The sequence below is a fragment of the Triturus cristatus genome, chromosome 5_1 (genome assembly GCF_964204655.1).
Source record: "Triturus cristatus chromosome 5_1, aTriCri1.1, whole genome shotgun sequence".
Taxonomy (NCBI): Eukaryota; Metazoa; Chordata; class Amphibia; order Caudata; family Salamandridae; genus Triturus; species Triturus cristatus.
Genome location: NC_140587.1, coordinates 210,911,240 through 210,924,338, shown reverse-complemented (window position 1 = coordinate 210,924,338; position 13,099 = coordinate 210,911,240). Strand labels below are relative to the sequence as shown.

Below are 13,099 nucleotides of genomic sequence, written 5' to 3'. Positions count from 1 at the left end.
GACTTCTTGTGGTTTACCCTGCAAGGAATTGTGGCTGTTGCTTGACCAGGGCTCACACCCCAGTCAACCAATAACCCCATTTCTCATGACAAGTACCAATGATATAATACAAATTAATATATTAAACACAAAAGGCAAGGTGGTAAGGCAAGCCATCATAGACGGTGCAATGATTTCCCTTGTCACCAGCTGGGGTTTTAGTGAGAGTGTGGGCTAAAAGAAGGAGGAAATTTAATTTACACTGGCGTAATTTGCGTATTTTTGTGAATTTCATGTTATGCTTGTTATGCAAAATTCAAGAAATTATGGAATTACACCACTTTAAGTACCTATGAGGCATTGGCAGTAAATTACTGCAAATACAACACACAGGAATAACAGAATGCACCAAAAAATTATGCAAGAACGTATTTTGCAGCAGTTCTGTGGCTATGTTAAAATGTTTTCATGTTTACCAGGACTCCCTGCTTAGGACTTATTAGGTCGAGCCTAGACAGCTCTTGTGCTGCATGGAAGATCTGCTGTATATACTTTGGGGGCTCTGGAGATCAGCCCCAGGACTTGTCTGCTTCCGCTTGTGCTTGGGGACTTTTTTTCTGTTCAACTGCCTCTATTTAACTGTCTTGATAGAAAACGACCAGTAGAGGTCAGTAAAATAGCAGAATTGCTTTCTGCTTAGGGACTTTCTTTTTTTATTTTTCTGCCAACTGCCTCTATTTTACTTTCTTGATAGAAAACAACCAGCAGGGGTCAGTAAAACCAAAATCACTTAAGCATTACCTACCTTCATTACCTAGATTTCAGGCCATAGAAACCTTTCTTCTATGGGCACCCCTAGAAAATAATACTTTTTCTACATTTTGTACATTTTGTATTTTCAGTGATGTGACCACCGAAGGCCTTGATTTTATATTAAAAACAGAGCTTTGGACAATACCATTTATTGCTGATAGGCAGTATTTCTCTCCATGTGTTCCCATACCTGGCGTGTTCCGCAGTGTGGTGCTAACTTTCCCTCCATGTTAAAGAACAGTAGATGTTTCAGCACCCAGGCTAATGTACTGCATAGCTAAATACATATAAGGTCCCAAAGGCGAGACCAATTGCATTGCAAATGCATGTTTTTGAGTAGGGATTTCTTGGGGAACGGGGTAGAAGAACTTTAACCTTTGTAGTGTAATGATTTGTCTAGTAGATCATGCCCCTTTGGTTATTTTGTTTCTTCTAGAGGTAACACACTACACTATGAAGGGCATCAAGTGTCATTTGGCATGATTCACATCCAGAAATCAATCATAATATTAAAAGAAATAAGAACAACAGTCCAACCTTTTAACAGTAGCTCTTTTAAACACAATGAGCTTCAGGAGCAACCAAGTTAACAAAAAATAATAATTGATTATTATTTGGAAATACTTTATGGCACAGTGGCAGTGATCGTGATGTTGTACATGAATCACTAGTACTCTTTTAAATAAGTATATTGTCACATATTACACAACTAAAGACATTAATTTTGAGTAAAAGTAAAGTACTTGAAATCTGCATTGTATAATGCTTTGTGATCACATATGTAAGTCAATGATGGGTCAAGTAATTTTACGCTGTGGTTTCCAAAAATTAAACGGTATTTAGTATATCTTTTTGTAACTCATAGCATGGTGAATATTGCTTCCTCTAGGTTCCAAGCATACACCCATGAGTCTCTGGTTAACCGAAGAGCAATACTGCATCCATGCAGGTGTCTAACTCATGGTGGTCTTCAGTTCGTAGAAACCTTGCAGAACATGATCACTTGTCTTCATTTGCAGCTTTGCAGCCTGTGCACTTTTGAAATTCTTTGATATGTTCTGAATACCCTCATGCTTAGCGTTCTGATGGTAAAGAATTAACATTTAGATCAAAACACACCATTTGGACATTTGGTAGTGACCAGCCTGTGAAAGGGTTGAGTGGAGGACGTCTGCACGTGACCAGCATGCTCTCTTCCAAACAGCGTCCCATCTCTCTGTCCTTTCATTGCAAGGTAGCGCAAGGCAACAGCGTGCCAGTCTATCGCTTCCTCAATGTGCACGCGGCCAACTGAGTGTGATCCTCGAAGGAGCGTGCCTGCAGACAGGAAGATGTAGAGACAGTCAGCTCAATCATGCGTTTATAGAATAATTCACCAGTTACATAATAGTTGTCATGCCCATTGGGTGACATTGGATATTATACCCCAACCATACATGTTACTGCTTTGATCATGCATTCTGTTTTTCTTACTATCGTGTTGTAATCGAATATACGATGTTACATCGCAGTGTTTACACCGCAATACCTTTACAACGCAGGCATTACAACGCAAGTCGTTACAGCGACTTGCTCTGGAGGGCGCTGGACTTAGGAATAGTATGATTTACCATTCCAACTCCAGTCTACATACAGTATGGAAGGTGTTGGAATAGTAAATCACACTATTCCTTAGGTTAGAGCGCCATCCAGCGCAAGTCATTGTAATGACTTGCATTGTAATACCCGCGTTCTAAAAGGTATTGCAGTGTAAATACCGCGATGTAACCGATGTTTCCCGTTGTATTCATGTATAATGTGGTATATGAATGGGTGATTCTCTTTTGTATATATGAGGACCCAGATTTACAAGCACTTTGCATCACATTTGTGGATATTTTCCATAAATTAGTATTATGGGATCTTGATAAACGTGGTGACAAACAGGGATTGTCTCATAATAAGGCTGATAACCTTACTAAGAATGAGGTGTTAAAATAATAATGACAGATAGTGACATTACTATACGAGAGGCTGTTAAAGGTGGTAACATTGTGATAATGAAAAGGGTGATGGTGGTATTGAGGGGGTTGGCTATAGTGGTGGTAGTTATGGTGGTGGTAGGTTGGTAGTGAAGATGTTAGTGTTTAGAAGGGTGGTGGTGGTTTGGGTGGTTGTAGGCAGGGTGGGGATCAAGGAAGGGTGGTTGTGGTGGATAGGATTGTGGTTAGGGGTGGTGGTCGTTAGGGCAGAGTGGTGCAAGGTAGGGTAGGTGGTGTTGGTTAGGGTAGGGGTGAGGAAGGTAGGGTGGTGTTAGGGTAGGGTGGTGGTGGTTGTCATCGTTAGGGTGGTGGGGTGGTGGTTGCAGGGTGGTGGTAGTAGGGTTGTTGGGTGGTTTTGGTAGGGTGGTTAGGAGGCTGCTGTGTAGGGTGGTGGAGATTAGGTTAGTGATATGGTGGTGCTGGTAGGTCAGTATTGGTGTTTAGGGTGGTGTCGGTGGGTAGGGTGATGGGGATGGTTAGGGCAGTGGTGGTTAGGGTAGGGTGGCAGTGATGGATAGTAGGGTGGTGGTGGGTAGGATCAGATGGAGGTGATTACATGGGTGGATGTTATGGCTGTAGTGATTTGGGTATGGTGATGGTGGTTAGTAGGGTGGTGGTTGTTATAGTAGAGTGGTGGTGGTTATGTTAGGCTGCTTGTGGTAAGGATGTGGTGGTTAGGGTAGGGTGGCAGAGGTGATGCTGGTGGATATTAGGGTGGTGGTGGTTAGGGTGGTTGTTAGGCTGGTGGCGATCTGGGGTCTGCTGGAGGTGGTTAGGGTGGTGTTTGTAAGTGTGGTGATGGTTAGGGTAGGGCGGTGATGGTTTGGGTAGGGTAGTGCACAATGGCCGTGGTGAGGATGGTGGTGGTGATTAGGGTGGGGGGCAGGGTGGTGGCATGGGGTGGTGGTGGTAGGACTGTGGTGGTGGTAGCAGTATTGTGGGGTTATTGTGGTGGTTGTGGTGGTTAGGGTGTTGAGGTTGGTGGTGGTGGTTAAGGTGGTGATGATGGGTAGGGTACTGGTGGTTAAGGTGATGTGGTTATGATATTGGTGGTGGTTAGGGTAGAGTGGTGGTGGTTATGGTAGAGTGTTGGTGGTGGTTAGGGTAGGGTGGCGGAGATTAGGGTGGTGGACATGGTGGAGATAGTGTGGTGCTACACATACTGACGTGGGTGAAGGGACAGGGGAAGAAGCAACAATAGGGACATCAGGGAAGAACAAAGAAAAAAAGTAATTCAATCCCAGAGTGAGCAGCGGAAGGAAACAAATGAAAAAGAAGCAATGGTCCATGCTACATGGAAGGAAGAAATAAACACAGAGAAAGTAAAATCGGCATGCACTGGCCAACCAGTAGCTAGCAAGTAAGAGTGACAATGAAGCCAAAGAGTGGTAAGCAATAGGCGGACTCAAAGCCCATTTTAGTTAATAAAATATCTGGCCAGCGCATGCACTGTCTCAGGCAAGAACTAAAAAGTTCTGTTTACTTACACAAGGGCAGATGGGAATTTTACAGTGGGCAAGATCTATTGAACATTATCTTTTCTTTAATACAACAAAGCGCCTTGTCAGTTCAAACAATGCAAATCACATTACACTGTATATGTCATTATTTCTCTTAAAACAGAGGCAGTGATAAATTATAACGGTGACAAAATTATATGCCAAACGTTGCAATAGTGTTACATCTGAGCAATTAGACCATACCAAACTTTGGGGTTAGACCACTGACTTATCAGTCACATATCAAGTTGCAAAGAATTCTAGGGTTCAATAAAGAGTTGAAGAAAGAATGTATTGAAGTGCTGGATTGTTCTAAGTGAAATACTATATCTGCAGGGTAGGGAGTCAGAATAAGATAGGCATATTTCAATCTCTCCTTAAGGACCTTTTTACAGAAAACCATAGCACAGGTACATTTGGCTACCTTCTGGGGTCACTTGAGTCCTCCTCTTGGCAGGAGCCCTAATCCAGGCCCCAGATGTGTGAGCCAGCAGATCGATGGAGCGGGTGTCAGACACGACATCTACATCTTCTTCTTCATGTATCAGGCCTCTCCCTCCAGTGGAGCAGAGCTTTCCTTCAAAGGAGCACAAACAAATTACACATGGCAGAAAGATATTTCAGTCTACCATATCTACAACTAGGAGGCCCCCAGTTCAAGATCTCTTGCAAGAGCTGGCTCGTTGACCCTCCAATTTGTAAAATCCAGTCGAGTTTTTCATAATGATAAAAGATATATAAATAATCTATAGTCAAATTTGTCATATGTAAATTGTCATCATACTTATTCAGTGTTGATAGCCTGAAGAACCTTACTTAATTTTACTGTTCAGTGGAGCTACTTGCCCTCACCACTTTTCAGTTGAGAGACAGTTGAGGGCATATTTACAAGCCCCTATCACCAACAGAGCGTTGCTTTTTGTTACACTCCGATGGCATAGCAGTATTTCCTATGTTTACAAGGTGGTGCTAAGAAACTTAACGTGGCTTAAAGCCACCTTGCAAACATGCCCCTTTCCCCTTAAGTCCTCTGTGGCAAAGGTGCATGCAAAGGGTGTTGCTATGGGCGTTCCACAGAAACACCCGTTGCTTTTGATGCTGCCCCAGATTTACAAGGCTGGGGCAGCGCCGAAAATGAACGCCAGGAAATACCTGGTTTAGGATGACAATACAAGAAAACATAATTAATTTCTCCTAGCTTTTTGCTAAGTACGGTTTTGCCAAATTTGGTGTAGCACCGCGCTACGCTATTTTCTTGTAAATATGCCCCGTAGTTCACTAAAAGTCATATTGATAATTTTATGTCATGTTCTCCTGCTTTAAAATTTTGTTTTTAGGTCTCGCCTATGCAGCGTGCATGCGCTGCATAGGAAAGAGACCTTTAGAAATCGCTCCAGGTTTACAGGCAAAAGCGTGCACGTGTTGCATTGCTTTAAATGGCAACGCGTGCACGTTTGGCGATTGCCTTGCGGGAGCGAGCGGCGCCATGTGTTAGTAATTATCACGCTCGCTCCCGTAAGATAAAAGCTGCCTGCTCTCGGCCGCACCAACCCACCCACTACTTGCGCGAGGCATGCGCACTTGTTAATAGGATGTTTTTGACACTCCTTCTATATACGAGTGGTGTTTGGGGGAATCGGCGCGAGGGTTACTTTTAAAAATTGTGGAGCCAAGTTACTACAAAAGGACTAGGTTTAAAATTATCCAGACAGCATACTTAGTCTGGAAGAGGCTTAGGAAACAACTACTTATTCCTAGTATTACTTGGTATACACCCTTGGACTCGACTGCCTTATTACCTGTTGTATTTCAGGATTCGATCATGCGGAGGTGGTCACAGTATGGTATCAGATTAATTGGGGACTTGTTGGAGCAGGGTGAGATTGTTTCCTTCTCAACATTGCAAGATAGATTTGGGGTTGGAAAGGCTGATTTTTTTAAATACTTGCAACTGAGAAGTTTTCTGCAGGCCGTAATTGTGGTGGGGAGATGTCAGGTCCGACAGATTCGAATTCTGGATCTGATAAAAGGAAAGTGTAAAATAGGGCAAATATATATGGAATTTATTTTAATACAACCTGATGATCTGTCTAGACAGGAAGCAATATGGGAGGAGAAACTGTCGTTAACCAACCTCAATTTACAGCTGATAATGCGAACCGCCAGTTCTATTTTGCTTTCCGGTAGCTTAAGAAGCCAATCATATATGGCTATGTTTAATTTGTACTACACACCAGCAAAGATTGCAAAATGGAAGGCGGGGAGGGGGGCTAATTGCTCAAGAGGTGGACTCTATGCAGCAGATTCGATGCATATGTTTTTTTCATGTCCTGCACTCCAGCCACTTTTGTTGGATATTGAACGTTTTATGTTAGTATCCTTGGGTATACCTATGTCTGTAACAGCATCTTTGGTTCTGTTTGGAATAGAATTTGGTACAGATCTGGGAAGGCAACCGGTACCTTATAGAGGCTTTAAGTTTATTTGTATGTCGGTCTTGAGGCTATGTATAACGTCTCAGTGGCTTGATCCTGAGCCCCCGTCATTTTTTAACTGGAGGGCTAAGGTTATTTCAATATATAATATGGAATCTGCACTGTATAAACTGAAAGGTATGGCAAGGAAAAAATTAGGTGCCTCAATATGGGAGCCGATAAGAACCTGGGTACAGTGATGTAATTTAGTAATTTTCATTATTTCTATATTGTCGTGAAGTCACAGATCTGTATATTTTGGTTCTCTTTATCTTCTCTTTCTTATATTATGATTTGTTAATAATTTGATGTGTCCTCGCTGAATCGTTAAAATTCAATAAAAAAAAAAAAAGGAAGTTTTTGACACACATGCATGTCCATCGCAAAAGCTACTCAGGCCACTTGAATCAACTAAGCACATCGTTAGAATCACTCAGACGAAATGTATTTGGCAAAATCCACATCAAACGCTCAAAGGTCATTTGGTACTTAACCAATGCAATAGCAGAGCACATGTTGATGTTTATGGCTCTTAAAGCACATCTCAGTAGGGACATAGATTGTGCAAAGGATACACATTAAAACTAGACCAAACACCTGAATCCAGACTCTCACGTTTCCTCTGTTCCCTGCTAGAACCCATACCAACGCCCCCTACCTCTTTCCCCGCAAACACCGTTCTTTTGAGAAAGCCTTCCTTCTCTATAGAATTCACATCTCTCCCTCTAAAAGCTGCTTCACTCCTGTCCCACTGGAACTATTCCAGTGACCATGCGTGCACTATGTATCGACACCTGGCTGGCACTCGTTCCACATACTATGTAAAATGCTCAACTGCCCCCCCAAAATAAAATGAATATTGGAGATTTGATGCCATTTTACAAAAAGTGAAAACAGGGAGCTTTCGGCTCCCCATTTTGCCAGCATGAGTCCCCACTACCTTTGCTTCCAAAGCGCGCACAAGGGAATACATTGAAGCCAGTTGACACAAGAATAGATCCTTTCCTGTGGGTGCTGGAAGACACAGAAGAAGCCATGTCTGGACTTGGGCTGTTTTTTCAGGTTACTAATGAAACTAGCACTATATTTCATCAGTTTCAACAGAAGATGGGAAGAAGTAATGGATTCCACATCAAGAATGCTCACTACTTCATACAATCTTCTTTCTTTGTGTACTGTGTCACAATATATTGCACTTGACTGTTGCTCCCAACTACCACTGCTCTGTTGTGCTCATGCAGTGTTCTTCTGAATTCTTCCACCAGTCCTCACTTCCATCTGAGTTTAGAGCAAAGGGAGTGCCCCACAATACATTTTGTGGTGAAACACTTCTTGAATCTCCACTCTCTCCTCACCCCCTTCTCAACTCATGACCCCCTTCTCCACTCTCATCACCCCCTCTTCCGTTCCCCTAATGTTAACCTTTACCAAAGAACTGACTTTCTGAAATATATATCGTCAATATGTGTTATGTGCACGACTAACAGATTTCCTTGTTCAGGTAGGAACTGTAAGGAGCTGTGAAAAATGGATTTTCCTAAAGTATTATAAATTATATCTAGTTTGAGTTTGAAAATAAAGTTAGAAAACTTTAAGGGAGGGATTATGATGGGGCCGGTTCTCCAGTCTAAGGTACAAACTGCTAGGGCATATTTACAAAGAAGTGCCAAAGCGTGGCATTACCCTTCTTGGCTTAATGCCGTGCTCTGCCACTTCTGAACCGCAGGGCTGCACCTTTTTTCCAACTATACCGTGCAGCCCTGCGTTTCCCCCTGCGCTGGTGTGAATTTCAGCTGCCACGCGCCAACGTGTGCAAGGGTGCCAGCGTTTTGGGAAATGATAGTTTTGGTGCAGGATGGTGTCCCTTACTGCACATAAACAATCATAACTGGCGATTTGAAACTTCTATGTGTGCTGCTTTGTACTGCACACATAGAAGTTGTAACTCGTCATTTTTAAAATGATTGTTTATGTGCTGGAAGGGACACCTGTATATTAACAATCATGCATGACGTTTTGCCGTTTCTATGTGTGCTGCACAATGCAGCACACATAAAAACAGCAAAAACAAGGAGAAATAAAGCATTTCTCCTGATTGCGCCCTGTTGAGACCAGGTTTTAAATTTGGTCTTAATTTTGGCGCTGCCCCATATTTACACCACTCTCGTAAATATGGGGAAGCGTCTAAATCAATGAGTGTTGTGGTGGAACGCCCACTGCAACACCATTGCCCGCCCCTTACACACTAATTATAGCGTAAAAGGTTGCGTCATTATAAGGTTTGCCTTATTTGCAAGGCAGCGTTAAGCCATGTTAAGTGGCTTAACACTGCCTTGCAAATAAGGCAAAGCCCCTATCGCCACCACAACGTAAAAAAGTGACATTCTGGTAGCCCTAGGGGCTTGTAAATATGCCCCGCTATTTGTTGCCAAATCGAGATTAGGCGCTAGGCATTTGTTAAATGTTTCTAATATCTGTGGCGACCCTGCTGACACTTTGCCAACTTGTTCGCTGTGGTGATAGTCATGAAGAAAGATTAGGAAGGAGGCTTGTGTTGGGGCTTGCTTCTTTTATACAGCGTGGAGGAGGTATCCGTCTTCTCCTGATGAACTAAAAACAAAATCGGTAGCAGGTTGTCATAGACACTGGCTGATCAGGGGTGTAACACAGGCCCCCGCAGTCCCCGCGGTGCGGGGGGGGGACCACAAGCTCCAGGGGGCCCCCTCAGCACAGCACTCTGGCTGAAGAGCTCTTGATTGAGCCCGGAGGGGGCCCCTCCACGTACCTTGCAGGGAGGCCCCCTCAAGTTTCGTTATGCCAGTGTGGCTGATTACATTTGAAGTCGAATAACAGACATGGATCAATATTTGGTGTTGGATTTAGATTGTTAATTTCTGATGAATCCTGAAACTTCCATCTTGCTGGCCGTTGCAGGTTTCGTAGACATCCTGACATTAGATAGTTGACTAGTCGATGGTTTGAGCGCCGCTCACTGCTGCCTCCATTAGGTCCAGATCCAGTTTTGTCGGAGACTATAGCCCTTCACAAGCCCACCACATCCTTCAAAACAGCACAACTGAGAACTGATACAGTGCATTGATATAAACCATACTGTTTGATAGGCTACTTGGAATGACTTGTTGCCAGTCACATAATCAATACACAAGTGTCCAGCCATCCAGTCATCGCAAAGCATGATCATTAATGGGATGGCGGCTTGGGGTCTTGTGGCTTGGTGGACTAATGCATCCACTGCAGGGGCCTGGGTTCAACCTGATGGTCACAGGTTCAAATCCCGGCGGAGCCGTTCATTCATCTGAGGTCTATAAAATGAGCACCATTGCGTTGGGTAACAATACACTTCTGTTATTCAGCACCTTGAGACCCACGGGTGATAAGTGCACTTTACAAATACACGTGTTATGTTATATTATGTTACTCACTACCTTACACTATAGTACTTTCTGTGGAGGGACCAAGGATTGAGACAACATGGAGACTGATTGCCCTATTCAGAAGATGCAAAGGACTATGCTTCGACAATTTCCACAGGTGTACTCTTGACTCCCTTACACTTACGTTTGCAGTCTGCCCACAGTGTGGACAATCCAAGGGGTATGTACAATGGATACTGGCATTTACACATTTTACTCTTTCCTCCTTTTTATTCACCACATGGATAACCTTTTGACACAAGAGGAAAATCCTTCGCCTGTCCAAAAATTAGCGGATATTTATGACATAGTCACCCTATTTCTACTTTTACGGTAAATAAAGTTTATCACTAAGGCTAGGTGTGTAAAAATGGATATTTGCGAATAACCACGAAGTTATGACTTTGTAAGATTTTATGAGTGTATAGCTTCACCACTTTCCCAATGCTCAACACCCTACCCTCTTCGCACCAGCATTCCTAACCAAAACCGTGAAGCTACAACTACAGACGCTCATCTGAATTACTGGTAATTTTTGGCAGTAGCCAGTTGAATCAATAGTAGGAAAAATCTGCAAATTCTGCGAATCATGAGTTGTATATTGTCAGTGCTTTAACTGGGATGGTACTATCCGGGACTGAGTACCTGCACTTCTTTAATTTTAAAAGGAGAGTACCTGCACTTCTCAGCACTGTTTCAATACATTTAATGGGAGAGTACTAACACTTCTCGAGAGCAAACTTGTACTCCATCTAGAAAGTACCTGCATTTCTATATTTCCATTTAAAGCACTGTATATCGTGAAAACAAGTTTCACTTACGACCACAAATAGTTTTGTGAATTTCGAGTACGGTCCCCCTGTGGATAGGGAAATATGTTAAGGTGCTTTGAAGGAGTAAGCCAGGTGTAGCCAAGCAGTAGGTGTGGCTTACTTTTGAAATTCTGAATTTAGCTTCTACAAGACAGACAAAAACAACAAAAACAAAAACACCATCACTTTCACTTCTAAACACTAGTTTTTATGTATTTCGCACCAAAACTTTCTAGAGATTTTTCATATACTCATTACTCATAAAAAAGAAGTGTTGGTACAACTACCTGGACCCACCTTTATGCTTGCAAAGTAGTTTGATGTAATAGAAAAAGTTGGTCAGCAGGTTAAATGGAGATGGCGTTCCAGATTTCCTGGTCATCTCCCTGATCAGCGTGGCTCTCCCAAACTTCCATTCGGTGTCAGACTGGGCCTGTATCCTCTGGTATGTGTCACTCATCATGGCAATCAACAGGTTGATCAGAACAATCAATGTCACGATCAGGTAAACTCCAAATACAAAGCGAACAATAACAAAGGTGAACGGGGGAGTCCTGTCAAGAGATGGCAATGACTCCGGCTCCACAAGGCCAAAGAGGGAGAAGAATAGTACAACAGTGATGTCGACAGGGTCCTGAATGGCTGACACATTTCTTGTAGTGGTTTCATTAGCCATTGATAGATTTCGGTTTGGTTCGGGGTACACGGGTTGATATACCGCTGACAGCTGCATAGTGAAAGCCACATGGAACAGGCCAAGGATAACAGCAAAGCGCGTCAGATCTTTGATCAGATCCCTGATTATAATTGCCCAGGGACCGAAGAGGTGGTGGAAGGTGAGGAACTCCAGAAACTGGACAAACGACAGAGTCATGGCCACCCCAAGGAAAATATTCCTGGCAAAAAGGCAGTGCAAGCGGTCTGTATCCGCAAACAAGAAAGCAAGCAAATGGCAGAAGAAGGCAATGGCAGAAAATCCCAAAACAAAGACCCGGATCCATGCTAGCCCAGCTCGTTCGCCTGGATGAGTGAGCTCAGAGACAAGCGTCCCAGACAGCCAAGCTAACAACAACCATTCATTCCACTGAGGAAACATACAGCCCTTGTAAACCGGGCTCAATGGGGGATAGACGATGGTGAGAATGAACAGTATCAGCAGGAATATATGAGAAGCCAAGTGACTCATAAATTTCATGATTGGGATCTTGTTAAACCTGTGCTTCAGGGGCAGTGAAAAGATAAGCCACACCAGTGGGCACACCAAAAAGGCAAAGAACAAGAGGGCTATTTTCCATGTTGTCCACCTCAGGCTGCCATACCAGACCTCTGTCAGGTACGTCTGCACAGCTGGATGTGCAACAACATCCTTCTGCTCACACTCAATCAGAGAGTCCAGGATGGTTGTACCCCTGTTGTTCAGAGCTTGGAGAAGGTAGCCAGCACTTTTGCTTCCAGAGGCCACTGTGAGGAGCTCTGTTGCCATATTTTCACTGTACTTTGCCGCATTGAGGAGGTCCATAGCCCGCTCTTTTTCTTTAAGGGAAGTGATGTAGAAAGCGCGGGAAAGTTTGACTGCTGTGTCCAACGGAGCCAAGGAATGAAGAACAAATTCCTCAATTACTTTATTGTTGTTCAGCTTCCCGCAGACCATGAGATCAAAGACAAACTGAAAGTGCAGAAACAGGTATTACAAATATTGTCATTTAATACAGTAAATTGTGTCATCCAATACTCTAAATTTTTATATATATATATAAATATATTGATATTCACACACACACAAGATATCTCCACTATACACTGATCAAATATTGAAAAGCTATCATTCAAAAGCCTAAACCAACTTCCTATAATGACTTTTCTTCATCATTGTCAAACAGCACTATGGCTGATTTCTAAGGTACGCAAAAGTAAGTGAAGGAGCGCTGTATGTTGTATATTCCACAGCACGTCTTATCCAGGGCCTCAAGAAACTTGATCACATCGCCCCCATTCTCATGGAACTCCATTGGCAGGAGCGTAGCTTGGTCAGTAAGATTGGGGGGGGCGAACTTCAGATTTCCAGAC

General features: G+C 43.1%; 1 protein-coding gene across 1 annotated transcript in view; it reads right to left on the bottom strand.

Moving 5' to 3' along the window:
• Positions 1 to 1,334: 1,334 nt before the first annotated feature.
• Positions 1,335 to 13,099, bottom strand: part of LOC146830648 (uncharacterized) — a 515,492-nt gene continuing 503,727 nt past the window's right edge. The window contains exons 26-28 of the mRNA XM_085604827.1: positions 11,330 to 12,698; positions 4,737 to 4,889; positions 1,335 to 2,109 (exon numbers count right to left, since the gene is read on the bottom strand). Of these exons, the coding sequence (XP_085460953.1) occupies positions 1,901 to 2,109; positions 4,737 to 4,889; positions 11,330 to 12,698 (1,731 nt within the window). The 3' untranslated portion in view covers positions 1,335 to 1,900. The remainder of the gene's footprint in view (positions 2,110 to 4,736; positions 4,890 to 11,329; positions 12,699 to 13,099) is intronic.